Below are 27,387 nucleotides of genomic sequence, written 5' to 3'. Positions count from 1 at the left end.
CAGAAATATTTTCCAAACCTATCGATCAATTTTTTTTTCAATATTTAACACTATAAGGTATAGGTGAAACTTGGAATATTTTTTGTCATCTGCTTGACCAGAATACTTTTTTCATCAAATTGTGGATCAGAGTAATCAGTGGGGAAAATATAACACACCATTGAAGTTAATTGACTAGTCTCCAATAAGAAGGCACTCGGGCTAAGGTTACATGGAAATGTAACAATGATAATGATTTAATGTAACAACAACGCAATCTAATCGTAGGCATAATTATTATTGTTACATTCGTAATTAATCAGTTCCTTGCCCAACCCTGCATTCCGGCAATAAGTCCCCAATGTAACATTTTTTTTTATTATTGTAAAATTTCAATATAATCGTAGCCAGCTGTGCCTAATAAGTACAGTTTTATTTTCTTTAGTATTCTTTCTAAAATTGTCAGTTATAAACAGACAGACTGAAATGATTTTACCAGCTCTTTTTGAAATGCTTCTTTGTCATCTCACTTTTCTAATAAACTTCACTTCAATATGTATTTGAAAATGACAAAAGTATGGCTATTAAATATGACAACCATAAAGTTTCCATAATTAGACTGTGGCGTGGCACTTGATGATTTTCTTCTCTCAGTCAAAACTGACGTATTGTCTCATGGACTATAAAATTGAGAATGGAAATGGGGAATGTGTCAAAGAGACAGCAACCCGACCATAGAACAAACAAAAGGCTCAGCAGAAGGTCACCAATAGGTCTTCAATGCAGCGAGAAATTCCCGCAACCGGAGGCGTCCAATATATATACACATTGGGAAAAAGATTATATTACGTTGGTAAACAGAAAAATAAGATATAATACAGTGATTCATAAGTTTAATTAAGCTTTGGGTTTTTTTCTGTGTTTTTTTTTTTTTCTCTCCTCATTTGTTGATACTGGTATCAGTATGAAACTGTACATTATGGTGCTTTACAATCAAAATTTCTTGTTTGGGTTTAAGTTTTATCTGTTACTATTCAGATTCGGCACAATCTTACAATGTTAATCATCTGCTGAGTACAAAAGTCGTTGATGAAGGTTACCGGAAGTTAAATTGAAGAGCCGGTGTCCTACTGATTAGCAATGTGGAGGACAACATCTAGAGTGCCCCCCAAAATTAAGGTTAGCAAGTGAACTGAAGATGCAAAATATCTTCTTTTCTAAGGGTTCCCTTTTCAGCTGATTAAAATCAGTACTGGACAACATGTCATGCCAATCTGTCATTAAAGTCCCAAGTGCCATGGTGCCATTGGACACTTCTATGCTATGGCCAGTATGGGATACCTAAAAAATGAAGGGGGTCTCATTCGGGGATTCCGATCCCGGATCCCGCTTACTATTTTGTCAGATTCCCGTATCCCGCTTACACTATGTACACAAGCAAAATTTTTTTTTTAATTTCCTCGCTAGACTTCAACTCCCGGTTTCACGGCACAATAACTTTACTTTCACATGTCACATTTACAAAAAATCGGCAATCCCTTATCACGCTTAGACCCCAATGAGACCCACAATGAATGAACACACAGTCTCACTGTAAAAAATTCTAAGTTTGTATATTGACTTTTCCCCTGTGTTCATTGGTTTAATTTCCAGTATCCTACCTAGTCTTTAGTCGATCCTACCTAGTCGATAGTCGGTCATTTTGTTGGTTCGTTCAGACTTTGTTATTGTAATTATCACATGGGAAAACCAAGCAATGATGTCACTATGTCCTACCAGCGGCAGCGTAAAAAAAAATGCAGAAGACGTTTTTTCTACTCTTCTAAATATAAAAACATTTTTTAAGATACGTTTTCACTGTTATTCTTAATCATAGCTAAAAATGCCAATTTTCTTAAGGCTGTTTTAAAACCTGACTTCCAAATGCCTTAAAACATTTCAGAATTTCAAAAAATCCCACTTATGGGGTCCATCGCTTTGTGTACATTTCATTCAGCTTCACCAATCTTAGTGGCAGACAAAACAGGCCAAGGAAATGGTATTTTTAAGAAATTCAAAATGACGCACCTTGCCATGCTTACGTCTTACACAATTTTCACTCTAAAAAACCCAATCCAAAATGAAAGGAAAACTTGGGGAAAAAAATATGATCATGCCATAATTTTGTTCAGGAATATAGAGTAGGTTATTAAAATACAATATACATATATATATATTTTTCATAAAAAAAAAATTCAATCAATATATAAAGATTAATATACTGACATCATGAACATAATAAATATTCATATAAAATTCCATTGATGTCAAAATTCATTGCTTTTTTTGAATAAACCCCCGAATTTATTGCAAACTATTTCAAAGCAATATCACACAAACAAATAATATAATTGCCTCAGTCTTTAAAAAAATCACCTAATTGATAATAGAGCCATTTGATTGGGTAGAACGAATTCAATGCATCACATGGTTTTGACGCCATTGGTATGTGAATGTAAACAAACAGGCCTTTAACAGGGTCAGCATCTATAGTATGGAATACATAGTACATTCAGTGACTGAGAAAAATTGATGAGTAACCTTGCTTGACAATACATTTGTACATGGTAATAATAAAACAAAACTCAGTCTACAGGGAAAAAAAAGAAAAAATGTGCCTATATGAACGACTTATCACCATTTCAGGATATAATCTGACTAATCAGTCATCATGTTGGTTTGGACTTAGTTATTGTACTTATCACACCGAAAAATTCTGCATTGACATCAGTAAGCTTATACCAGCATACACAATTAGTGCAGAATATGTTTTCATTGTTATTCTTAAGCATATTAAGTATTATACAGAAATGCAGATTTTCTAATGGCCATTTCAAACCTGACTTCAAATGCCTATAAACATTTTAGAACTTCAGAAAATCCCTCTTCCATGTCTTCAGCCTCCAGCTTTGTAAACATTCCATTAAAGGGATAATTCGCGATTTTTCACTTTTCATCTTATTATGTTGAAGTTCATAATACCATAAAAAACATATTCACCAAGTTTGATTTCGATATGAAAAGTAATAAAGAAGAAAATTGGGAATTATTAATTTATTTTTTTCAAACTTCCTGACTTATGTGACGTAGTTTAAGTCTTTGAGCATGCCGGGAGTGAAATTAATCTCCTTTAAGTCTTGTTCGTTAACCATCTAATAACGCTATTTAAAGCGCATCGACGACCTTTGGTGTAGCTATTAACCAACGAAAAGTAAGTGATAGCCATGCAACTTTTAAAATTAGATTGTAGGATTTATGTGTGGATTTTTTATACGAATTCTAGTAATTAAAGTAAATAATACAATAGAACATTTTTATGATTTTTTTCTTCAAACACTTTAAACAAACATATGAAACTGACACGATCGATAGTGTATTAAAAAATACATGTTTGTATTCTGAACTTTTTGCGTCACTCCAGCAAACATTTTCACTTGCTTGTACTGTGGAAATAAATGTGTATTAATTTGTGACACTTAGTGAATTTTGAATGCGTTGTTAAACTCAAGGTAATTAAAAGATTAGCATTATGTAATTCTAATCTTTTGATCTTCATTCAGTGACATCAAGGCGTCACGGTTCACCATTTCAGGTGTGAACAACATTTCGTATGAATGATATATGGGAGTCAGTTATAGTTTTAGACACAGAAATGTAAGAAAAAGAATTAAAATGAATTTACGGGAGAAATAAGGTCGCACAATAACTGGATAGCTGTTGTATATTTTTATATAATTTGCATAAGCTCACTTTTAAATGAATTATGACTTCTGATTACTTTTGTAACCATAAAATACTGAATTATTTTAATTGAATAAATTTATAAATAAAAATAGCCTTCTAAACACGAGTGTATGAACTAAAAATTGTACTTTTTTAAATTAGAATCGGCAACCTTTAATATTTCAAACAGATTGCAATTATATGATTTAGTCCATCCAAAGCGATCTTTATTTACCTATTTAGGAATTAATGTTCTCATCAAAATATTTTAAATCTCGCAACGCATGAATACTTCAGCTATTTGAAAAAAAGATGTTTTAAAAAATTGAGAGGAAATTTAAGGATCCTCTTGGAATGGAATTGAAAAATTACGAATAGATATTCTTTTCAAGTGTGAAAAACTTCAACCAAATTTATTCATAATCGGGAGCGTCCTTATTAAAATAGTCTTCTTCTCACAACGTATAATACTTTAGCTATTTGATCAACGATGTTTAAAAAAAAAAGACAACGAATTTAATGTCATCTTAAAGTCTGTTCAACTGTCAAGAATACCCCTAAGGCGTACAAGCAGTTTATTCTTTAAATTGCTGTCATTGAATATCAAGAAAGAAAATAAATCCCGAAATTAATTTGAAACTTTAATACTCAATAGTTTTCCTAGAAAATATTCACATCCCTTGGGGTTTGTTAGTGTACGTCCAGTTGCATATATTTTACATGAATGTCGGAACAATTGTGATGAAGTCGAATTTCTTCCTTTATTCGAGAATTATCTAATTGATATATAAATTTGTGATTTTACTATGTTCATAACTTCGATGAACCGAAGCAAGTTATATATCGACCTGTATTTAAATCAAATTGGTCCTCTTCTTCTTCTTCTTTTGGTATACAATAGTCTATCGAATTCGATGATTACATACTGTTGGCATACGTGGACTAGTCTATTTACAAAACTGTTACCTCGATTTACACAAAATGTATGTTTCTTTCTTATGTTCAATGTATACATGTATATATTTTAAATTGCAATATAGCTCCGTAACTTCACGGCTATACAGGCGTAGAAACGAATCGTCGACAAGTGCGTACATTTTTTTAAATCAATATTTCTGGTATGTTCCAATCTGTCCTTTACTATTGACAACGAGTATATATTACATTTTCCCAAATTAAACCTTGAAAAAAAATGTAAATAGATTTATAATTCATCAAATCTTTTTTTTTTTTTGGTATTATTTATATTTTCATAAATAATATTCTTTACACCTGTAATGTTATTTATAAACAAGCGTATGAGTTTAGTAATGACTAGTATATTATATCACGTTTGGACACGCAAGACAGAGATGTATATTATACACCTGATAGTTCAAAATGGAGAGTTGTAAGTTATCGGCCGTGTACACTGATCAATACCTACAGAAGTGAAACGATGCATGAACTTGCAAGCCCGACAGGAAATCGCTTGAATACCTGGACGTGTCACCTCACACCCTTCACAATACCTTTGGGAGTAATACCTTTAGCCATGCTGGTGATCAGATGAGGGAAGATACGAATTTATTTGAATAAAATTTATTACTTTAAAGAATTATAAACGAATTAGATTTTCGAAAACAATTTTCACAGAACACTTATTTATGATTTGAAGTTTGACATTTTAACTAATTCCAATATTAACAGTTTAAAAATAACAGACTATGGTTATTTAAAAAAAATAAGAACATTTTCCGTATCAAGTTCGTTAGTCAGGTAAAACAACCGTACGATTGACAAGATATCGACACGCAATTACGACTACATCGGTTACTACAGTTTTGGTCCTTTGTGGTTTATAGACATATCGTGATTTTAAATCGGAGAAGATGACAAAATGTCGGAACGCAGAGAATTGTTACTCTAAATTTAAAATCGATGGTGATCTCTTATCTAGCGGAATAAAACTTTAATATCTATAAATTTGAGCATTTCTATACAGAATGGACATAATATCAATTTTTGATTTTTTTGCGAAGTTTCCCTTTAAGTGTCAATCAATCTTAATGGCAGACCAAACAGGCCAAGCAAATTGTATTTTTAAGAATTTCAAAATGACAAGCACCGTCTTTACATGATTTTCCTGCTTGTAACATTTGAACTGGATAATATTTTTAGAAATATGAAAAAGATTTATTTCATTCTTTGTTTTGTTTTAGATTCATGGAAGAAGATCTACAAGTACAAAGCCGCCAGTGGTTCCTCAACCTCCTCTATCAACACCATTTGAAGCTAACCAACAACAACAACCACCGCCACCACCACCAAAGTATAATTTATCTATCAGCAGGATAATACCTGTAAAACAAACTCATCTACAAATAGCTTTAATAAAAATATTAAATGTTGCTGTCCACATGCAATGACATGGATAGATATAGTTGAAATTGATTGCCTATTTAAAAAAATTAATTTACTTCGAACTTTAATAAAAGATAAATATTGAATTTACTAGACATGTTTTTATACAAGTAGCTATTAAACTACATGTTTACTCAACCAAGTGTAATTTGCATATATATATACATGATATATATACATTTCATGTATAATACATATAGAATATATAAAATAGAAGGAAAATTAATTCCCCAGAAAATAAGATTTATAAATACTGAAATATGAAATTGATACAAAAGATACAACTTTGATGCATATCATACATAAACTTCTGATGCACCCACGGCACAATTTAAACAATTCTGAAAGCACGCTATGTTTAAAACTTATTAGTGCAAGGGAACTGAAATTCATTTAACAGAACTAAGTTGACACCATACATGCCATATTACATACTCCCAATTGCAAGGAATTGAGAAATGGTACTTTTACATATATACAATAACCATTGTTACCATTGTTAATTTTTCCAGGAAAGGTGGTGGTTTCTTCAAGTTTCTTGGGTTGACAACCTTGGCAGCTGGTGGAGTGGTAGGGTATGCCTGGTATGATTCTAACTTCAGGAAACAGATAGAAGACAATGTGCCATACAGTAAAGATGCTTTAGATGCTCTGTTTCAGTTAATACCAACTTCAGAAACTATTCAGTAAGGCCAAAAATAAAATATTGTTTGTTTCCCCTCACACGACCGACCTGGTAAAATCACCGCGACCCGAAAAGTTTTATTGGCCATTCTTGTCCACTATTTTTTTTTTGCTATGTTGGTTATTGGTGATATCTTTTCGATGCTGTAGTCAACGATCGTTGGGTTTTGGTGATACCTTTCCGATGCTGTAGTCAACGAGCATTTTAAATCAAGGTATTTTTGCATTGAAGCGTCTACATGATTCTGAATCAAGGAAAACAAACAAAATGCTTTCCACACGATCTTTTTTTGAAAATAAAAAAAAAAAACTGAAGCATCTTTCAACCCGCTGAGTGCATCTTGATTTGCATTGTGTCTAACCTCTGTTCCTGTTTAAAGGATAAAATCTTCAAGACTTTGAGTAAAAATGGTCCGACTCGTGCTTTAAAATCTATCTACTTTGTCTTTGAACAGGTTGGGCACAAGTCAGGAAATGTGGGATACATGTATTCCCTGCTTTCAGGGAATGTCCCTGTTTTCTGGTGTAAAAAAAAAAAACAGTTTAAATGGGATTTCCTTGTTCAATTTATGGCATGAAAATTACAAAAGGACACGTTTTAACGTTATAACTGCATCAGTAGAATTCGTAAATACTTATTAAAAGTATTTTAGGAAATACAAAACATGAATATAAAGTGAAGCCTTGTTTCTTCTAGAACTCGAAAAAACAATACAAATCTTTGTTTATGAATCAATTGACCAAGCTGCATGATCCAGGTGTGACTAAACATAACTGAATTCTGTTCACTTCTATTGAAAATTTTTATTCATTGAATTTTAATTCCCAAGTGATTAACATACATGTATCTTTTTGTCATCTCATAATTGATGATCAAGGTATGAATTGGTGAACAAAGGAATTGTTTTGTTGTGAGTTATGCATCAAATAAGACTTGAAATAAGCTTGATTTTTAACTAAAAAAACACTTGCTATCATTAAGCATTGTTATCACAAGTAGAATGTGCGCTTTTGTAGATTTCAGTACATTAAATGAATAGGAAAAAAAAAAGAAGGTCCCTGTATACTGTTTTTTTTTTAACACCAGAAAACTGTGGTGTACACTGAATTAGAGTACAGGGAATACCCCACTTTTCTTGACTTGAGCCTTACCTGTTGAATTTTGTACAAATTCAATATAGAAAACCATATCAAGGAATAAAATAAAATAATTTGCCTACCTACCTACCCATACCCTAACAACCTCAGTCGGGAGAGGGGAAACAAAGATATTTTTAATGTTGGCCTAAGATAAAAACAGATATGTAAATCATATAGATATTAGCACAAATATTTTAGCAGATTATGTTTATTCCAATATACATAATAAACCACAGACATAATGTTGGTTTCTTACTAGTTGTCTTAAAATTTATTTCCATCCGCTGATACACTCATTTTCGGCTGTTTACACACAATATTTCCATCTCGGTCTGTTTACAATTTAAGGAGCTAGAGTTACTTCCCTTAACCATTCATTTTTTTACAAGAGATTGACAACTATATATATATTCATGTATTTCAATAGGGCAGTATGTCAATGTGTTAATAACTTGTAAGCACAACTCCTCTTTAATGGCTAGACTGATTTTGATGAAACTTTACACAGTTGAACAACACTACCAGAGGATATGGATAAAAGAATATTAAGTAAATACAACCAGAACTTTAGATATAGCTGTAGTAAAAATAAATGGTGTAATTTACTTAAAAAGTAATCGTAAATGAATTTGAAAAAGTTGATCTATATCTACAACTACATTTAAAGTTTGATTTATTGACACAATTGAGAAAACATTAACACATAGATTTCTTTTCCAGAAGCACAGAGAGATCAGGTCCCCTTATACCAAATATTTCTCCTAAACCTGAAGAGAGTAAAATGAGAAGAAAAGTTCCACAAACTCAGGTATGTAGGGTAATAGAATGATATATGGTATGACAGTAATAGTTTTAATGTGGTCAAGTTGAACTTTAAGTTCTTTTCTGCCATCTAGTGTAACTGTGTTTTGTTGTATATTCAGCACTGAACTTGGTCTTGATTGAATTTCTGTTTGCCATAAAATAGCTTTTATGCTTTTGAATATTATCATTCAAAAATTGATAATCTTGTCCATATTTCACTTAATTTTCACATTAAAGTGTTACATTTCTTGGCAGGCTGATATACCACCTATGCCAGCTCCACCCATGACTGCCCCTCCCCCTGCAGCTCCCACTCCTGTTGCGGCTCCAGTAAAGACAGAAAAAGAGAGAAAGAAGGAGGAAGCTCAACAAAAGCTGAAACAGAAGGAAGCAGAAGAAGCTGCTGAAAATGCAGGTATAGAAAGTCATTAATCAAACTATAAAATAATTGTTTTACAGACTCACTGACGTTTTTTTTAGGTTGCATGAAGTTGATAAGATACTTAAGGTAATGTGAATGATTTGTGCTGGTGGATTGGCCTCAGGGGAAAGAGGGATTCCTGTTTTGTGTAATCGCTTTCTCTCACTGGTTACAATTTAGTCTTCAAACTTTCTGTATTATTTGTATAGTGGTAGATTAGGTTAGTAAATACAACTAGTACCAGTATATTTATTAAAAGTTTATCATAAAGGAAATCCTTATAAAAATACTAGTATTGGAACTCAAAATATTTTAGTAATAATAACCTAAACAAGCACATTTTTTGGTGGGCTTAAACATTTATATGGTCTTTCAAATAACAAATTATAAGAATTGCTATCAGGCCATTCATGCCATTAAAGTCTTCAATTCATTTATATATAAAAGTCAGATCTAAATATTATTGCAACATTAATGATAAAAGATAGTTATATATGAATATGATGAAATGGTATTATTTTGGCACAACAAAAGGCCTCATCAGTGCAAATCTTTTTCAAAATGCAATACCACAATGTGAAAATCTTAAGTAATCATATTAAACTCAGTTAATTTTGAATTTTAATCAGTAATTTTTAAAGTAATACAACACATAGAACTCCATATCTTCTTTGGAAGTACATGCTTATAATTTGTCAAAACTCTGAAAGATTCTGTTTAAAGGAACTTCATATTTATTTGAATAGCATTTTGTGGCTGTATTATATTAAGATTCTGTATATCATACTATGCTGTTAGGGTCAGAAGACCCTTTTAAGAACCCCAAACACCTCCATATGTGTACCTGATGTTTTTTGTTAAATGCTTCTAAGTTCTAACTACATAGTGTGGATGAGTGCCTTATTAATGGATACACTGCACAAAACTTTCACTCCCTTAGGACATTGTTTCTTTAATGAATGAATTAATTTTGCCTTTACAGCTTTAGAAGTTTACATAGAGAATATGACAGACATGTGTAACAAGACCATAAAACAGGCTCTAGAAAAACAAACTGAAGTTATCACAACCACTAAACAACATATTGAGGCTCTAAAGAAAGCCATGGATGATGCATCTGAGGTTTGTATTACTGATTGCATTGTTTAGTCCACACATCAGTTATTTAAAAAAAAAAAATTTGGGGGGGGGGGGGAAATTCTAGACCTTGAAACTTTGTACCCATGTTCCCTATGATATGTATGATCTTTCTAATTTAAATGCCAATTTAGAGTTTTGACAGCATGGTTCCCTGAATATAGAAAATGATAGTGCAAGTGACACATACTATGGACACATTCTTGTTGGTGTATATTTTGTATAAGAACAGTGTACACAATTATTTTAAAATGATTCAATATCTTTTCACTTCCAGCATAGCCTTATGGACTTGTATAGTTTTCACTGTTTTCAAACTTTATATCAGGTTTCATATTCATATTCATTTTGAGATCACTGTGTCAAATGGTCAATATTACTAAAATACACTGAAATAAGTATAGAAAATAGATTTTTGTCGAGCCTTCGACTTTAGTCGAAAAAGCGAGACTAAGCGATCCTACATTCCGTCGTCGTCGGCGTCGTCGGCGGCGTCAACAAATATTCACTCTGTGGTTAAAGTTTTTGAAATTTTAATAACTTTCTTAAACTATACTGGATTTCTACCAAACTTTGACAGAAGCTTGTTTATGATCATAAGATAGTATCCAGAAGTAAATTTTGTAAAAATAAAATTCCATTTTTTCCGTATTTTACTATAAATGGACTTAGTTTTTTCTGCGGGGAAACAAAACATTCACTCTGTGGTTAAAGTTTTTAGAATTTTAATAACTTTCTCAAACTATCCTGGGTTTGTACCAAACTTGGACAGAAGCTTGTTTATGATCATAAGATAATATCCAGAAGTAAATTTTGTAAAAATAAAATTCCATTTTTTCCGTATTTTACTTATAAATGGACTTAGTTTTTTCTGCGGGGAAACATTACATTCACTCTGTGGTTAAAGTTTTTAGAATTTTAATAACTTTCTTTAACTATCCTGGGTTTGTACCAAACTTGGACAGAAGCTTGTTTATGATCATAAGATAGTATCCAGAAGAAAATTTTGTAAAAATAAAATTCAATTTTTTCCGTATTTTACTTATAAATGGACTTAGTTTTTTCTGCAGGGAACCATTACATTCACTCTGTGGTTAAAGTTTTTAAAATTTAAATAACTTTCTTAAACTATCCTGGGTTTGTACCAAACTTGGAAATAACCTTATTTATGATCATAAGATTGTATCCAGAAGTAAAGTTTGTAAAAAGATTACTCTGTTTTTTTCTGTAATTTACTTTCAAATGGACTTAGATTTTCTTACAATCATAAAATAGTAACAAGAGGAATATTTTTATTGATTTTTTTCCTCATTGTTGTTGAGCCTGCGATTTACAGCAAAAATAGGCGAGACACTGGGTTCCGCGGAACCCTTACAAATTTTTAGATAATAATTCCAGAGCCTTACATGGGATTGCAAGCAAATGTTTACATATTTGTGATCAAAATCCTAATTTTCAAATCACTGCTTCCAGAGTTGGATATAGCTGCTAAGATAGACTGAAATAAGTGCAGAAAAGGGGAATAACCTCATAAACTTACATTAGATTATTGAACTCAAACTTGCAAATATGGTTCCATATGAATGGAAGGTCACTATTGGTTTAGAGGTCAAGATATCAAGTTCATATTTTTTTGAATTATGCACAAAAGGGGAATCCCTAATGATATCTCCCAGACCTCTTATTCACCTTGAATGTTTAACATATGTCTAGATGAATAGCTGTTTGAATCTGCCACCTATAGGGATATTAGTCCACCTATAGGGATATTAGTCTACCTATAGGGATATTAGTGGAGACCATTTTGCTACTGAAAGTTATTTGTATATATCTCTATATCCTATATTACAGATTCTGAATAAAGATAGTCAGTGGCAGGAGGTATCCTCAGCCTATGGAGCCAGACTTGATGCTGTTACTTCTTCTGACAGACTGGTTACTCAAGCCAGGTATTACATAATCCTCTCAGACAACTGTATACTTCATAATGAAAACAAGCAACTGAAAAATTTATAGAAAATGTCAAACTAAAATGTTTCTAATGGATTTCAATAATTTAAACAAACTAAAAAGTGCCACCTTTACCAAAACCTAACTTATTTTTATACCCCCTCTTTAAAAACAAGTGGGGGGTTAGGGGTATAATATTTTACCTCTGTGTGTCCATCTATCCATCTGGCAGTCCTTCAATTCGTCCATCCCATGAAATTTTTCTCCTGTATTACAAGGATTTCTGAAATATGGTTTTAGGGTTTATATGAGTCATCTATAATTTGTGATACGTTTTCAGATTCATCACTCAACCACTTCTTGTTTACCAAACACTTACATAATTTTAAACTATTAAAATTATCCAGTTGTGACAGGTATCATCAAGTTTCACTTGTTAATTTGGCTTTTTAAAATTTTCTTTGAACTGTAGACCTAAAATGTGTTTATTCTTTCATCAAACTGTTCCATTTGTATGTGTCTTTACTAAATTCAACTGTTATTAAATTTTTTTCAGAGAGCAATTACAAAAATTAAAGAATGCCATCACTGAAGGAAAATCACAAGCAATGACCAAAAAGAATAAAATTCTGATCTCAGCACAGGAAACGTTCAACAAATTAAATAGTGAACTAAACAAGCAGGAAACACAAGTGAAGAAGGTGGAATCACAATCTAAAATGATGTTAAAATATAAAGACCTTGTAGAACAAGGGAAGAAACAGTTCCAAAAGGAGTTGGAAAGTATCATGCCAGAGGTTAAACTAGGTCAAGCTAGAGGTAAATACTAGGTTAAACTAGGTCTAGTTCAGGGCTTCAAAACAGTCATATATTCCGGACATTTGTTTAATTCCGGTAAAAGTCCGGCTGGGCAAAGCATGAAACGGTCATATACTTTTTAGTTTTCAAGGCTTTTTCGGTCATTTTAACATAATTCACGATCTTTTTAACATAACCTTTTGCCTTTAACATCCACACTGTGTCACATTTCCGGTCATAAAAGTGACATGATGATTAATTACTATCAAAACAATCCCTACTTCAATACTCCCTAATTTTAATCAAGGCTAATTAGTTGTTGGACAGCTGAAATCTACCTGTTCAGGTAACAGGTGAACTATTTTCAGTACCGGACATTGTATAAATTGATCGGTCTATTCACAATTATTTTCTTTCATTTCAGCGATTTGTATCTAATTGATTTAGTCCAAAAGATTAAAATTATAAGAAAGTAGTTTATCCCATAATTTGATGAAAAATTTAAAAAGGTTTTAAATGAAAAATCGTCAGAACTAGAACATGTGTGCACATGTGCACAGGTGGGAAATTTAATTATGCATTCTACATTTCTTCAAAAATGCTAAAATTATCATTGATACCTGTATCTAACATTCATTTTTAAGTATTTTGTTGAAGAAATAACGTGGAAAGAGCTTCTTCGCTCAGTCAAGCTTTGTAAACGTACACAGATTTTATGTATCCGTTTATGGTCCATGTTTTACCATTGTCAAGTCAACATCCGGTTTGAGAAAAATGTGATTTTAAAAACCAAAGTAAAGTTTTTGACAATGTCATTTTGCACAAATAAAGAGTCTTGGGCAGATATATGAGCACGCTGATATGCACTCTTTGAATGATGCACTGCCAATTTAACAGTTTACATTTTTTTTTTAATCTAATGTCAATCATTGGAATGGCCTTCTGATTACCATAATTGCCTTTTGTGACTAAGTCTTAAGGGATTAAAAACAGGATCAGATTTAAAATGTCCGGCTGGCTCAAATATTTTTTGGAAGCCCTGGTCTAGTTCCAGGTAAAAACTAGGTCAAGCTATAGGTAAATTCTAGGTTAAACTAGGTCAAGTTACAGGTAAATACTAGGTTATATTAGGTCAAGCTAGAGGTAAATACAAGGTTATACTAGGTTAATACTGTTTTTGGAATGATGTGAGGCCTACATTTAGGTGGTTGTTTTTTTCTAGATTTCCTTTAGGATCAATCTGTTAAGAGGATCAATTCACATTGAGATTTTTCTACAATTTTGCGGAATTTTTGTTATAGTTGTCTTTAATATAAACCAACTACAAAAAGACTTCAAAATAACAAAATATAATGCTGAGTTTGTTATTAAGGTCTTTCCTTTTTCTATAAGGAAAGACCTTACTGTATTTCTTCTGTTTATTATTATTATTCTTTTTCCGCCAAACTTTGACGAAGTTAGCAGCCTAAACCGTAAGACGTGTCGCTTTCATGTTCTCACTTTGTATCGGTGTCATGAATACCTATCCGGAACTCACCCTGTTAGTCGAAATATTTTGTCGGTTCGGAGTAATCCCTCCGAAACCAAAAAACCTTGTTATCGTTCCAACACCGTAACCGTAATAGATAGAAAAAAAACGAAGGGTGAAATTTGTTCAGGACCAGACCCCGGTTCTTCGTTACATTTGATTCGAAAAGATTCAACGACTCATTGGTAGGGTTATGCCCCTTTGAAAATTAACCGGTGTCGGTGGACCACCAAAACTCAGAAACCGTAAATCGTAGAGACCTAGGATCTTCACCATTCATCAACAATTCATGAGACTTTCAAAAATACCTCAAGGTCAAATGTGTATGTTGACCTTGACCTTTGACCTAACACCTTGTTATCAGAACAACTCAAAAACCATTATACTTACAGAAGTTTTAAATAGTGGAAAATGTTTGGGTCATTACGGCGCAACTTTGTTATATTTTGACCGAAGAGATTTGACTTTTTTTTAAGGGGCATAACACCTGTTTTAGGTTTCTGGAAAGACAAAATCATCTTTTACTATATAACCAAAGGTCCTAGACCCATGGGGTCTTCGGCAATGACATTGGGGACTAATGACCTTGACAAAGGTCAAAAGGTCAAAGGTCAAGGTCATGTCCCATATAGCGAATTTGGTGTTTTTAACCTTATTTAAAGGTTTTTCAGTGTGTTTTAAAGCTTTTTAATACATTCTACGTCTATTTGAACATGTATTTTACATTACAAAAGGAAAGACCTCTCAATTGTTCAAGAACAATTGACAGTTTAATTAAATTATATTTTTGAAATAAATAAATACATTTTTTATAGGTAAAAAATTAACTGAGGAAGAATTAAATTCACTGATTGCTCATGCTCATAGAAGGATTGAACAGCTTCAGAAACAGTTGGCTGAACAGATAGCTCTAGAGCAACAAAGAATTCAGCAGGCTTTAGAGCAACAAATACAAGAAGATGACCGACTATCCGATCAAAGAGTGGCCAATGAACAGCAGAGACTTAAAAATGAATTCTTGATACAGAAAGAAAAATGGGTAAGTTTTCCTAGTTAAATAATAGGGTTTGCTATTAGGTTTAAGGTGGTATGGGTGTCTTCCTCCATCTTGGATTGTAAAAAACAGTGAACCAAAGGTCCAGATTTTCTATCAAGTTAGCAAAATTTGCGGCAGGAATGCAGATATTTAATATGAATTTTCATTTAAAGGAACCAATTTATAAGAATATAACTTATAAATATTAATATTTTTGCAAACGTTGATTATTTTTGTTTGTTTTTTATTTATTTTAAAATTGCCATTTTAAGGGGAGGTAACTCTAAAATAGTGCATTTTCTGAAGGATTCTACATGAAATTTTCCTATTTTGTATTTTAGCCGGAAAAAACTCACGGTGACCATATCTTTTCTTTTGAAATTCTCAAAGCATTGTCTGAAAGCTATCTTTTTCTTAAGTATTTAACAGTTCTATCATTTTGTTTAGTTTCTAACCACAAAATGGTGTTTTTTCCTGTATAATCCTTACAAAATATGTCATTTTGTCGTGTCCTGTAGCTTGAGAAAATGCGCGGTGACCTATCATTTTTATTATATATTTCAACATATATCAATAGATACTACATTTTGGCAAAGTATGAACAAATTCTATCATTTTTATTTTAGACTCCCATACCACCTTAAGCCAAGGCGGCTCCGTGTTAAAGGCTGTACCTTGACCTATAATAGTTAAATTTTATAAATTTTACTTGAATAAAGTGTTGTCTAATTGGCACTCATACCACATCTTCCTATATTTATTCTGTAAATTTACAAATTTACAAAACAATGCATTCATTTATTTTTGTGAATCATTGACAACTGTTAGAAAAGCTGTTTCTTATGAATGAAATTTCAAAACTTTTATGAAGGAAAGAAAGTCACTACTGCAAGTTTTTATTATAGTGCACCTGATATTCTCGCATGTTTGCCATCAATATTAAAAACATGGCAATAATTTCTAAATTTAATCTTTAACTTAATCTCAGTATGTTTACAAATATTATGGAAAGTTTTTAATTTGCTAAAAGATTTTTAGGTTATCAGTGATAATAAACTCTTGACAGCTACAATTTCCCTGTCTTTTAACATTGTAAAAAGTCTAATGAATAGTGCAAATAAACCAATAATGTCTTTGTAAATGATTTCAGGAAAGTGATTCTAGGGTTGTGTTTGAACAAGAATTACGTCAGCATTTAGCCAGACAAGCAGCTGCACATAGTGATCATTTGAAGGATGTACTTAAAATACAAGAAAAGGAATTAGAACAGGTTTTTGAGAGAGAGTTAAATACCAAACTGATTGAGGAGCGACAGAGCTTCCATACTGAAGTAGCTAACTGGATAGCTAGATTAAGGGGGATAGAGAGTGCAGTAGAAGGTAATCAGTTATTGTACATTGTATAAAGAAAAACATTTAGTTATAGGCATTTTGTGATTCAACTCTTGTTCACTAATGGATCCAATATATATCACTTATTTTGAGGTCATTGTAAAGGATTGTGGAGGTCATGAAACATATTTTATGGAAAGTGCACCTACTTCATTTATATAAACATTTTCACTCCCAACATGTGAATATTTTCTCATTTTAGTCAAAACAATCAAATTATTCCTAGATGATGTTTTAAAAAATACCAGTACAAAATAGCAAAACTTCTCTATTAAAATACCAGTACAAAATAGCAAAACTTCTCTCTTAAAATTCATGTGATATTCTGAATTAAGTTTAAATATATATCCATAAATTATCATTCAGTGATGTGTTTGAATGAAAGTAGTATTCTTTCATTTTGTAAAAGATATATATGTACACTTTTTAAAAAATAACTTTGTAACTGTATTTCAGGAAGGGCTGAATCAGAGAGAGTATCAAGAAAAGCCCAGCAGCTTTGGTTGGCCTGTGTAGCACTTAATAAAGCTCTGATGCATGGAATAGAGGATATAGACGTTTGGGAACTCAAAATTAAACCGCTAGCCAATGAAATTGCTGCTGTATCTGATGCAGCTGGAAATCATCCTTATGTGAAATCGATTGTGAAAAGTATCCCTGAGGTATCATACAAGAGAGGAGTGTGGACTGATGACAGTTTGATTGAAAGATTTAACAAAGTCCACCGTGTGTGTCGGAGAGTTGCCATGATAGATGAGACCGGTGGTGGTCTTGGGAAATATTTCTTATCCTATATTCAGTCTTTCTTTATTTTTGAATCTGTATATGCAAGAGTAACAAGTGATGAAGTTGAACTAGACAAACTATCTACATACCAAATTTTAGCAAATGCCAAGTATTGGATGGACCGAGATGATCTTGAGATGGCTGTTAGATATATGAATCAGTTACAAGGTGAAGCCAGGAGAGTGGCAGAGGAATGGATCAAGGAATCAAAATTACATTTAGAAACAAGACAAGCTACACAAGCACTCATGGCTTTTGCATCAGCCAGTGGTTTGGGAACAATATTTTAATCATTGTAAATTACACTATTTAAATATTTTATAAATTAATATTATGTTTGAAATTATGAATGAAAAACTTTAAAAAAAAGAAATAAAGAATTTTAAATTCTTTTGGTTGTGAAAAAAAATGTAAAATGTATCAAACTGTTTGGTTTTTCATCCCTGTGAAGTCTAGTACATTGTATTAGCAAAACAAAGTTTAAATAAAAAAAAATACATTGCATTAATGAAGCTTATAACAAAACCTTCAGCACTCTGACATTCCACACTTCAAACAATGTACACTTCATTATTTCATGCAGTTTGTCCAACATTTGTGCTCTTAATGATTGTTTTATTTTGCTTAAATTTGTCTAGTTTTAAATACAAAATGGTTTAAATGGTTAAAAATAAGAAAAATGTCGGTCTGGCTCTATGAAATCCTTGCCAGGTTAATAGTGATGTATCTTCTTTATAATGCTTAAGTTTGTGGTACTGTTATTTATGTTTCTATAAAAAAGAAGATTTGGTATGGTTTACGATGAGACAACTCTCCACTAGAGACCAAATGACACAGAAAGTAACTGCTATAGGTCACCTTACAGCCTTCATCAATGAGCAAAGTCCGTAACGTATAGTTCGCTATAAGGGCGTAAAAATGTGGTTAATTTACTGTCAGATGTAAGCACACACTCAGATAGTTATAAGCATTTAGCTCTAGTATGCTTGGATCAAAAGTTGTTATTTGGATTGATAAATGTAGACTAGTCTTTGGTTTTGAACATTTTCTGCTTTTTCATTCCAAAGGATTTGAAGAGTATCAGAATTTTAACAGTCAAGAAAAAACATTGGCTTGAGACAGTTGTATTAAAGAAAAATCCCAAGAAAAATTGGTAAAAATTAATACAAAACACCTGCAATCCTACAAATATCCCAGTAAACAGCTGCAGATCATATAGTAAAGTTGTTTTTTTTTTTTTGCTCATGCAATCATCTCCGATGTTCAATATGACGGAATATTGGTTTCTCTTAAACAGAATGCTTTTGACCAGTTTGATGAAAAATAACAATAATAAAATACTGAACGAGGAAATTTCAAAACGGAAAGTCTCTAATCAAATGGCAAAATTAAAAGCTTATACACATCAAACGAATGAATAACAACTGTCATATTCCTGACTTGGTACAGGCATGTTCTTATGTAGAAAATGAGAAAATGGTGGATTAAACCTGGTTATACAGCTAGCTAAACCTCTCACTTGTATGACAGTCTCGTCCAATTGCCTTACATGGAAAACGAGGTGTGAACAAAACAAACCAACATAATAGGTAAAAATGTCAAAAATATAGGTACAGCAGTCAACATTGTATTATATCTAAATCAATAATGTAAAAATAGAAGCACTAAATGGCATATAGACTATAAAACAAACATATGAAATGAAGAATCACAAAATTGTGCAAGGTATCAAAGGGCGCTATGTTCAAAAAGAGCACAAAATTTTAAAAAAAATGGTAAAAAATAGGAGGGTGGGCCTATTCCAGTGCTTCTAGAGAAAAATAATGAAGGGTGTCACAGGGTATGACTATATACGTCTTGTAGAGGAGAAACAGGCTCTTCTTCTGCACAAGGTATCGAAGGGTGCTATGTTCAAAAAGCTGAAACTAGAGCACAAAATTTGAAAAAAATGGTAAAAACAGGGGGTGGGCCTATTCCAAGGCTTCTAGAGAAAAATAATGAGGGGTGTCACGGGGCATGACTATATACGCCTTGGAGAGGAGAAACAGGCGCTACTTTTGTGCAAGGGATCAAAGGATGCTATGTTAAAAAATATAAAACTAGAGCTCAAAATTTGAAAAAAAATGGTAAAAAAGCAGGGGTGGGCCTATTCCAGGGCTTCTAGAGAAAAAATATGAGGGGTGTCACGGGGTATGAGTATATAGGTCTTGTATTAGCTAAATTTAAAAACAAGAATGCACAAATTTACCCTAGCACAATAACAAAATGATGGCATGTATAAGTACAGAGCTACGTCATATATGTATCAAAGAAACAAGGCATATCGACAAAGCACATTAGCAAAACCAAAGACAAGAATACAAAAATGTTTTAAAAGAGCACAAAAACGGGATGCACACAGAGCCACTTTTCTCCTGTTGGAGAAAATGCCATATTCATTCAGCATTGCACTGGACTGTTATCCATTTAATCACTGGAGATACAATTTCTACTGATTCACCCTGTTGACTACATATAGGTTCTTGACATTGATAATTGCATTTTCTCTACTACAAATGAGTGGTTCCTGTTATTTGTAAGCTAAACTGTGTGATACATTGTCAGATAGTTCAATCTACTACATTTAATATTATTGCCGATAGAAAGTATAAGTATCACCAGAATACATAACTCAGAGGAAAATCAAAGACGGCCCTAATCGAATGGCAAAAGCTCATGGATGTGTATTGATTGATATTACAGTCATATAACCAAATTCAACTCTCTATGTTGTCTTAAAAATGTTCTATACCAAATCAGGAATATTGCAGTTGTTAGAAAATAGACCTGGTCTATGAATATTGACGTTTGTTTTTTGTTGCAGTTGAGTGTTTTTGTTTTTCGGTTGTTTTCTTCTGATAGTATATGTGTTTTCATCGGTCTTAGTTTGTAACCCGGATTTGTTTTCGTTTGATCGATTTATGACTATTGAACAGGGGTATAGTACTGTTGCCTTTATTTTGATATATAATTTTATCATTAGTTGTTATAATAGTTATCAAAGGTACCAGGATTATAATTCAATACGCAAGACGCGCGTTTCGTCTACATAAGACTCATCAGTGACGCTCAGATCAAAATAGTTTTAAAGCCAAACAAGTACAAATGTAAGCTTTGAACAAGCTTTCAGTAACTACAAGTACTCTTAGATCTGTACTTTTTTTCTGTGTTTTTATGACTTGACTACGAAAACAGAGTGGCATTATGTTTTCTGGTCTGTGCTCACAGGCACTTGTCTCAGATTTGTTTTCCTTTCAGTCTGAGACAAGTATCTGTGCGTCCGTTCGTCCGTCCGTCTGTCCCGCTTCAGGTTAAAGTTTTTGGTCATGGAAATGTTTAATGCAGTTGAAGTCCGATCAACTTGAAACTTAGTACACATATCCCTATGATATGCTCTTTCTAATTTAAGTTCCAAATTAGATTTTTGAACCTTAATTCACGGTCCACTGACCATAGAAAACAATAGTGCCATTTTTAGGTTTAAGTTTTTGGTGAAGGTAGTTTCTGATGAAGTTGAAGTGCAATCAACATGAAACTTAGTAAACATGATCCCTATGATATGATCTTTCTAATTTATGTGCCAAATTAGAGAGTGCGAGTGGAGCATCCGTGTACTATGGATGTTAGAAGTTGTCTTTGTCCTTTGTATTGGTTTGATGAGTTAAGTCCTTTTAAACACTGTTTTGAAGGTTTTTTTCCGGGTTACGTAGTTGTACTAAAATGGTGTGTTTACTGTTTATCATATTTGTTTTTGTTTATTGTTTTGTACATAATCAAGTCATTGGTTTCCTTTTTCAAATATTTTACATTTGGCATTTGTTTGCCTTGATAGCTTATTATGCAATATGGCTTTGCTCATTTTTGAAGGCCGTATAATGACCTATAGTTGCTTACTTGTAAGTCATTTGTTTATTGCCAATCCTACCACATCTTCTTTTTTTATATAAAAAGATCATCCCTTATAAACAAAATTCTTGCTTGTGAGGCCACAATCTCCATATTCCACGGTAATAATTAATACTGTAATTAAGTTATAACCTTCATTTAATGTCAACTCTTATCCAAGGTCAGATTTTTCCATGGCCTTTTGTGGCTTTCATATATTGGTTTGTCTGTATTCATGTTTTTCTGATACATGCAAGTTCTAAACATTGAAGATAATAACCTGAGATAAACCCTAGTTTTCTGGTGGGTTCGTGTCGTTTATTCTTTAGTTTTCTATGTTGTGTCATGTGTGCTGTTGTTTGTTTGTCTTTTTTTATTTTTAGCCATGGTGTTGTCAGTTTATTTTCGATTTATGAGTTTGACTGTCCCTTTGATATCTTTCGTCCCTCTTTAATAAATTATTTAGATAAAATGCTTGTTCCATTTTTCTAATCAGCTACAAATCAAAGCGTTTTAGTAGTTTAATATCAGCACACTCAACCATGTACTCGTCGGTATATGTTTTCTGAAACTGAAATGAGAGAATTGGTGTATAGATAAGTGGTGTGAATCCAGGATTAAAGTGTTAAAATTGTCCGAGGATTTGTCCGGTATAACTGAAGTAGTTTTAACAAAGCATGGAGTTGACATGAGCACACCTTGCACGAACGGTAGTTATGCGGAGATATGCAGGCAGTTGCACCCTATAACTGATAATGATGGTAAAAGCAGGAAAGGAAAGAACCACAAAGAATTGTTTTTATTTTACTTAATTGAATGCTTTATGGATGCTATTTATTTTCAAAACTTTATGAACGACGCCACATTATTTATGTATGTGCCTGTCCCAAGTCAGAAGCCTGTAATTCAGTGGTTGTCGTTTGTTTATGAGTTACATATTTGTTTTTCGTTCATTTTTTTACATAAACGAGGCCGTTAGTTTTCTCGTTTGAATTGTTTTACATTGTCTTATCGGGGCCTTTTATAGCTGACTATGCGGTATGGGCTTTGCTCATTGTTGAAGGCCGTACGGTGACTATAGTTGTTAATGTCTGTGTTATTTTGGTCTTTTGTGGATAGTTGTCTCATTGGCAATCATACCACATCTTCTTTTTATATATTCTAAACTTTATCCTGATGAATTTCGAAATGACATCCCAGAATATAAGGACTTGCCCAAGAGATTAAACAAAATTTATAAGAAACAATTTCAATTGCTATAAAGTCAAATACAACAAGTAATCCTGTGTTAGGATGCTAACACAAAAGTCACCAAAACGGACCCGAAATCATTTGTTCTGCGGTATCCATGATGCCAGATAACATGTGTGTAGAGATTCATTAAATTTGAAGAATTTTGATTGTTTTTACATTTTTGCCGTTTCCATGGTTACGGTGGCCATTTTGAAAATTTCAAAATCAAAAGTTATGTCTCCATATGCTAGGCAAAATTTGTTTTAAGTTTCATCAATTTTGAAGCTTTTGAAATTTTTCACATTTTTTCAGTTTCCATGGCAACGGCGGCCATTTTGGAAATTCCAAACTCAAAAGTCAAGTCTACATAAGCTAGGCAACATTTGTTATAAGTTTCATTAAATTTGAAGCATTTTGGAGTTTTTCATATTTTTTGCTGTTTCCATGGTAACGGCGGCCATTTTGAAAATTCCAAAGTCTAACTTCTGCTGCAAATTGTTCTCTCCATAATAATATACCATCATATACCATTTAATGCCTCTAGAATAAATTTATCATTGATGTTCTGGAATGTTCCATGAAAATTGACCCCCCTAAAATTATGCCAAGGAGACCCCCTACTGAAATAAAATAAGTTCCATATTGGAGCAGACATGTGTCTCTAAATATTCATAATAGTAATCATAACTCCATCTACTCTACATACAGAAAAATATTTAGGAAATGTAAAAAAAAATGACCCCACCCATCTTTGAGCCCCCCTAATTATGCCAAGATGACACCCTGGTATCATGGACATTGGGTTCTGCAACCCCCATGATGCAGACCCGTACCCAGAAAAAATATGAAGTTTCCATCCTCAACTGCTTCCCCCAAAATGGTAGGACAGTTTAAGGGGTCAGAAAGAGAAGAATAAGAATAATAACTAGATTTGCCATTGCAAGCAATAGCGGATGGCACCCTTTCCCCATTGCCAGGCCAGCGGCAGCCATTTAGAAAGTTTTTGCTGTTTCCATGGCAACGACGGCCATTTTGAAAATTCGAAACTCAAAAGTTAAGTCTACATAAGCTAGGCAAAATTTGTTATAAGTTTCATTAAATTAAAAGCATTTTGAAGTTTTTCATAATTTTGCTGTTCCCATGGTAACGGCGGCCATTTTGAATATTCCAAAGTCAAACCCCTGCAGCAATTTTTTCCCTCCATAATCATATATACCATTTACTGTCTCTAGAGTAAATTTAACATTGATGTTCTGGAATGTTCTGTGAAAATTCAAAGTTTTGACCTTTTTGCATTGTTTCCATGGTAACAACAGATATTTTGGAAATTCCAACGCCAAATTCCACATCTTCCAATGTTGCTCATCGTTACTGTGAAGTTTCATGAAGTTTGGAGCATTTTGATATTTTTGAAATTTTTGGTATAGTTTCCATGGCAACATAGTAGTTCCAATGAGTGCCAAAATCATCCAACACCTGTATATGGTCGGCACCTACATTGTATCAAAATATAATGGTTCTGAGTTTAAGCATATCAAAACAGTTCACCAAAACAAAAAACAGGATTTTTTCACATTTGTTTCGTTTCCATGGCAACGGCAGCCATCTTGATGGTGCCATACCCCACTGCACTATAGAATGTGGTGGTCTACATTATGGTATAGTTCCATCAATATTGTTCAAGCCAATTCCGAGAAATAGAATGGACAAAAAAGTGTGGAAGAATAAAAATAACTAGAATTGCCATTGCAAGCAATAGCGGATGTCACCCTTCCCCTATTGCCACTAAGCAGCAGCCTTTTGAAAACAATTTAAGTGAATGCAGATCAACGTATTGCGATATATCTTTCTGTAAATTTTCAGGACATTTTGAGCATTGTCAAAAGTTTTACATTTCTTCTGTTTCCATGGCAACGGCAGCCATTTTGAAAATTCCAAAGTCAAAAGTCTCATCTATACATGCCAGTTAACAATAATATTAAGTTTCATTAAGTTTGGAGCATTTTGAAAATATTTGACATTTCTGCAGTTTCCATGGCAACGTTGGCCATTTTGGAAATTCCAACTCCAAAAGTCTCATGCAGGCTTGACAGTCAACAATCATACTAAGTTTCAATACTTTTTGAGCATTTTGAAATTTTTGAAATTTTTGACATTTTGGCTGGTTTCTATGGTAACACAGACCATTCCAAATTTCTAATGGCAGATTCCACATTGGTACATGGGAGGGAACATACCATAAGAGTTTCAATGGATTTGACCTACCATTTTAAGGAAGTAAATGCCACTTTTTAAGGTTTTTAAAGCGTTTTGACCATTTTTGCCTTGTTTCCATGGTAACACAAGACATTTTCGAAATTCCAACGCCAAATTCCACATCTACCAAAGTTGCTCATCGTTATGTTAAAGTTTCAAAAAATTTGGAGCATTTTGATATTTTTGAAATTTTTGGTGTAGTATCCATGGCAACATAGTAGTTCCAATGAATGCCAAAAATCATCCAAAAGAAGTATATAGTGGGCACCTACATTGTATCAAAATATAATGATTCTGAGTTTAAGCATCTCCAAATTATTCACCAAAACCCAAAAATTGAATTTTTCACATTTGTTCCGTTTCCATGGAAACGGCAGCCATTTTTAATGGTCTTATGACCTACTGCAACCCGGAATTTTGTATTCCTCATTATACTCAACTATCATTAAGATTGGTTCCATTGTCTCCAAGAAAACTGCCGGACAAAATCATTGGAAGAATAAGAATAACTAGAATTGCCATTGCAAGCAATAGCGGATGTCACCCTTCCCCTCATTGCCACTAAGCGGCAGCCATTTCAAAACAACTTAACAGTGAATGCAGATCTATGAATTGCGATATATCTTTCTGTAAATTTTCAATACAATAACAGCCTTGTCAAAAGTTTCACATTTCTGCTGTTTCCATGGCAACGGCAGCCATTTTGAAAATTCCAAAGTCAAAAGTCTCATCCATACATGCCAGTTGACAATAATATTAAGTTTGATTAAGTTTGGAGCATTTTGAAAATATTTAACATTTCTGCAGTTTCCATGGCAACCGCCGTCATTTTGGAAATTCCAACTCCAAAAATATCATGCAGACTTGACAGTCAACAATAAAAATAAAGTTTCATAACTTTTTGAGCATGTTGAAATTTTTGAAATTTTTGACATTTTGGCTGGTTTCTATGGTAACACAGACCATTCCAAATTTCAAAAGGCAGATACTACATTGGTACATGGAAGGGAACATACCATCAGAGTTTCAATGGATTTGACCTACCATTTTAAGGAAGTAAATGCCACCTTTTAAGGTTTTTTAAAGCGTTTTGACCATTTTTGCCTTGTTTCCATGGTAACACAAGACATTTTCGAAATTCCAACGCCAAATTGCACATCTTCCAATGTTGCTCATCGTTTCTGTGAAGTTTCATTAAATTTGGAGCATTTTGATATTTTCGAAATTTTTGGTGTAGTATCCATGGCAACATAGTAGTTCCAATGAATGCCAAAAATCATTCAAAACAAGTATATGCCCGGCACCTACATTGTATCAAAATATAATGATTCTAAGTTAAAGCATCTCCAAATAATTCCCCAAAACCAAAAAGTGGAATTTTTCACATTTGTTCCGTTTCCATGGTAACGGCAGCCATTTTTAATGGTCCTATGACCTACTGCAACCCGAAATTTTGTGTTGCTCATTATAGTTGACTATCACTAAGATTGGTTCCATTGCCTTCAAAAAATCTGCCGGACAAAAATCATTGGAAGAATAAGAATAACTAGAATTGCCATTGCAAGCAATAGCGGATGTCACCCTTCCCCCAATGGCCACTAAGCGGCAGCCATTTCAAAATTGTTTAACAGTGAATGCACATATATGCATTGCAGTACATCTTTCTGTAAATTTTCAGTACATTAAGAGCATTTTAGAAAATTTCACATTTTTGCTGTTTCCATGGCAACGGCAGCCATTTTGAAAATTCCGAAGTCAAAAGTCTCATCTATACATGCAAGTTAACAATAATATTAAGTTTCATAAAGTTTGGAGCATTTTGAAAATATTTGACATTTCCGCAGTTTCCATGGCAACGGTGGCCATTTTGGAAATTCCAACTTCAAAAGTCTTATTCAGACTTGTCAGTGTACCATCATATTAAGTTTCATCAATTTTGGAGCATTTTGAATTTTTTGAAATTTTTGACATTTGGGATGGTTCCTATGGCAACAGAGACCGTTTCCAAAATTCAATCGCATATACCACATTGGTACAAGGGAGGGACCAAACCATCAAAGTTTCAATCAATTTGACCTACCATTTTAAGAAAGTAAATGCCACTTAAAGGTTTTTGGACCATTTTGACCTGTTTTGCATTGTTTCCATGGTAACG

General features: G+C 33.0%; 1 protein-coding gene across 1 annotated transcript; it reads left to right on the top strand.

Annotated features, from left to right (window-relative positions):
* The first annotated feature begins 1,035 nt into the window (after nucleotides 1-1,035).
* Nucleotides 1,036-18,210, top strand: LOC143073599 (MICOS complex subunit Mic60-like). Its single transcript, XM_076249262.1, has 11 exons — nucleotides 1,036-1,158; nucleotides 5,943-6,052; nucleotides 6,657-6,830; nucleotides 8,689-8,776; nucleotides 9,028-9,187; nucleotides 10,176-10,315; nucleotides 12,182-12,279; nucleotides 12,837-13,099; nucleotides 15,422-15,645; nucleotides 16,793-17,021; nucleotides 17,490-18,210. Exons 1-11 carry the CDS (start codon nucleotides 1,120-1,122, stop codon nucleotides 18,107-18,109), a joined length of 2,145 nt encoding a protein of 714 aa, XP_076105377.1. The 5' UTR covers nucleotides 1,036-1,119; the 3' UTR covers nucleotides 18,110-18,210.
* The last annotated feature ends 9,177 nt before the right edge of the window (nucleotides 18,211-27,387 follow it).

Source organism: Mytilus galloprovincialis, chromosome 4 (genome assembly GCF_965363235.1).
Source record: "Mytilus galloprovincialis chromosome 4, xbMytGall1.hap1.1, whole genome shotgun sequence".
NCBI lineage: Eukaryota > Metazoa > Mollusca > Bivalvia > Mytilida > Mytilidae > Mytilus > Mytilus galloprovincialis.
This window is presented reverse-complemented; position numbering and strand designations above follow the sequence as displayed.

Bases quoted from the DNA above. Each gene is read 5' to 3' on its own strand.
- LOC143073599 (XM_076249262.1), top strand. From the start codon at position 1,120: ATGTGGAGGACAACATCTAGAGTGCCCCCCAAAATTAAG. The intron at 6,831-8,688 runs GTAAGGCCAAAA...TTTCTTTTCCAG, and splicing joins CCAACTTCAGAAACTATTCA to AAGCACAGAGAGATCAGGTC. The intron at 10,316-12,181 runs GTTTGTATTACT...CCTATATTACAG, and splicing joins CCATGGATGATGCATCTGAG to ATTCTGAATAAAGATAGTCA.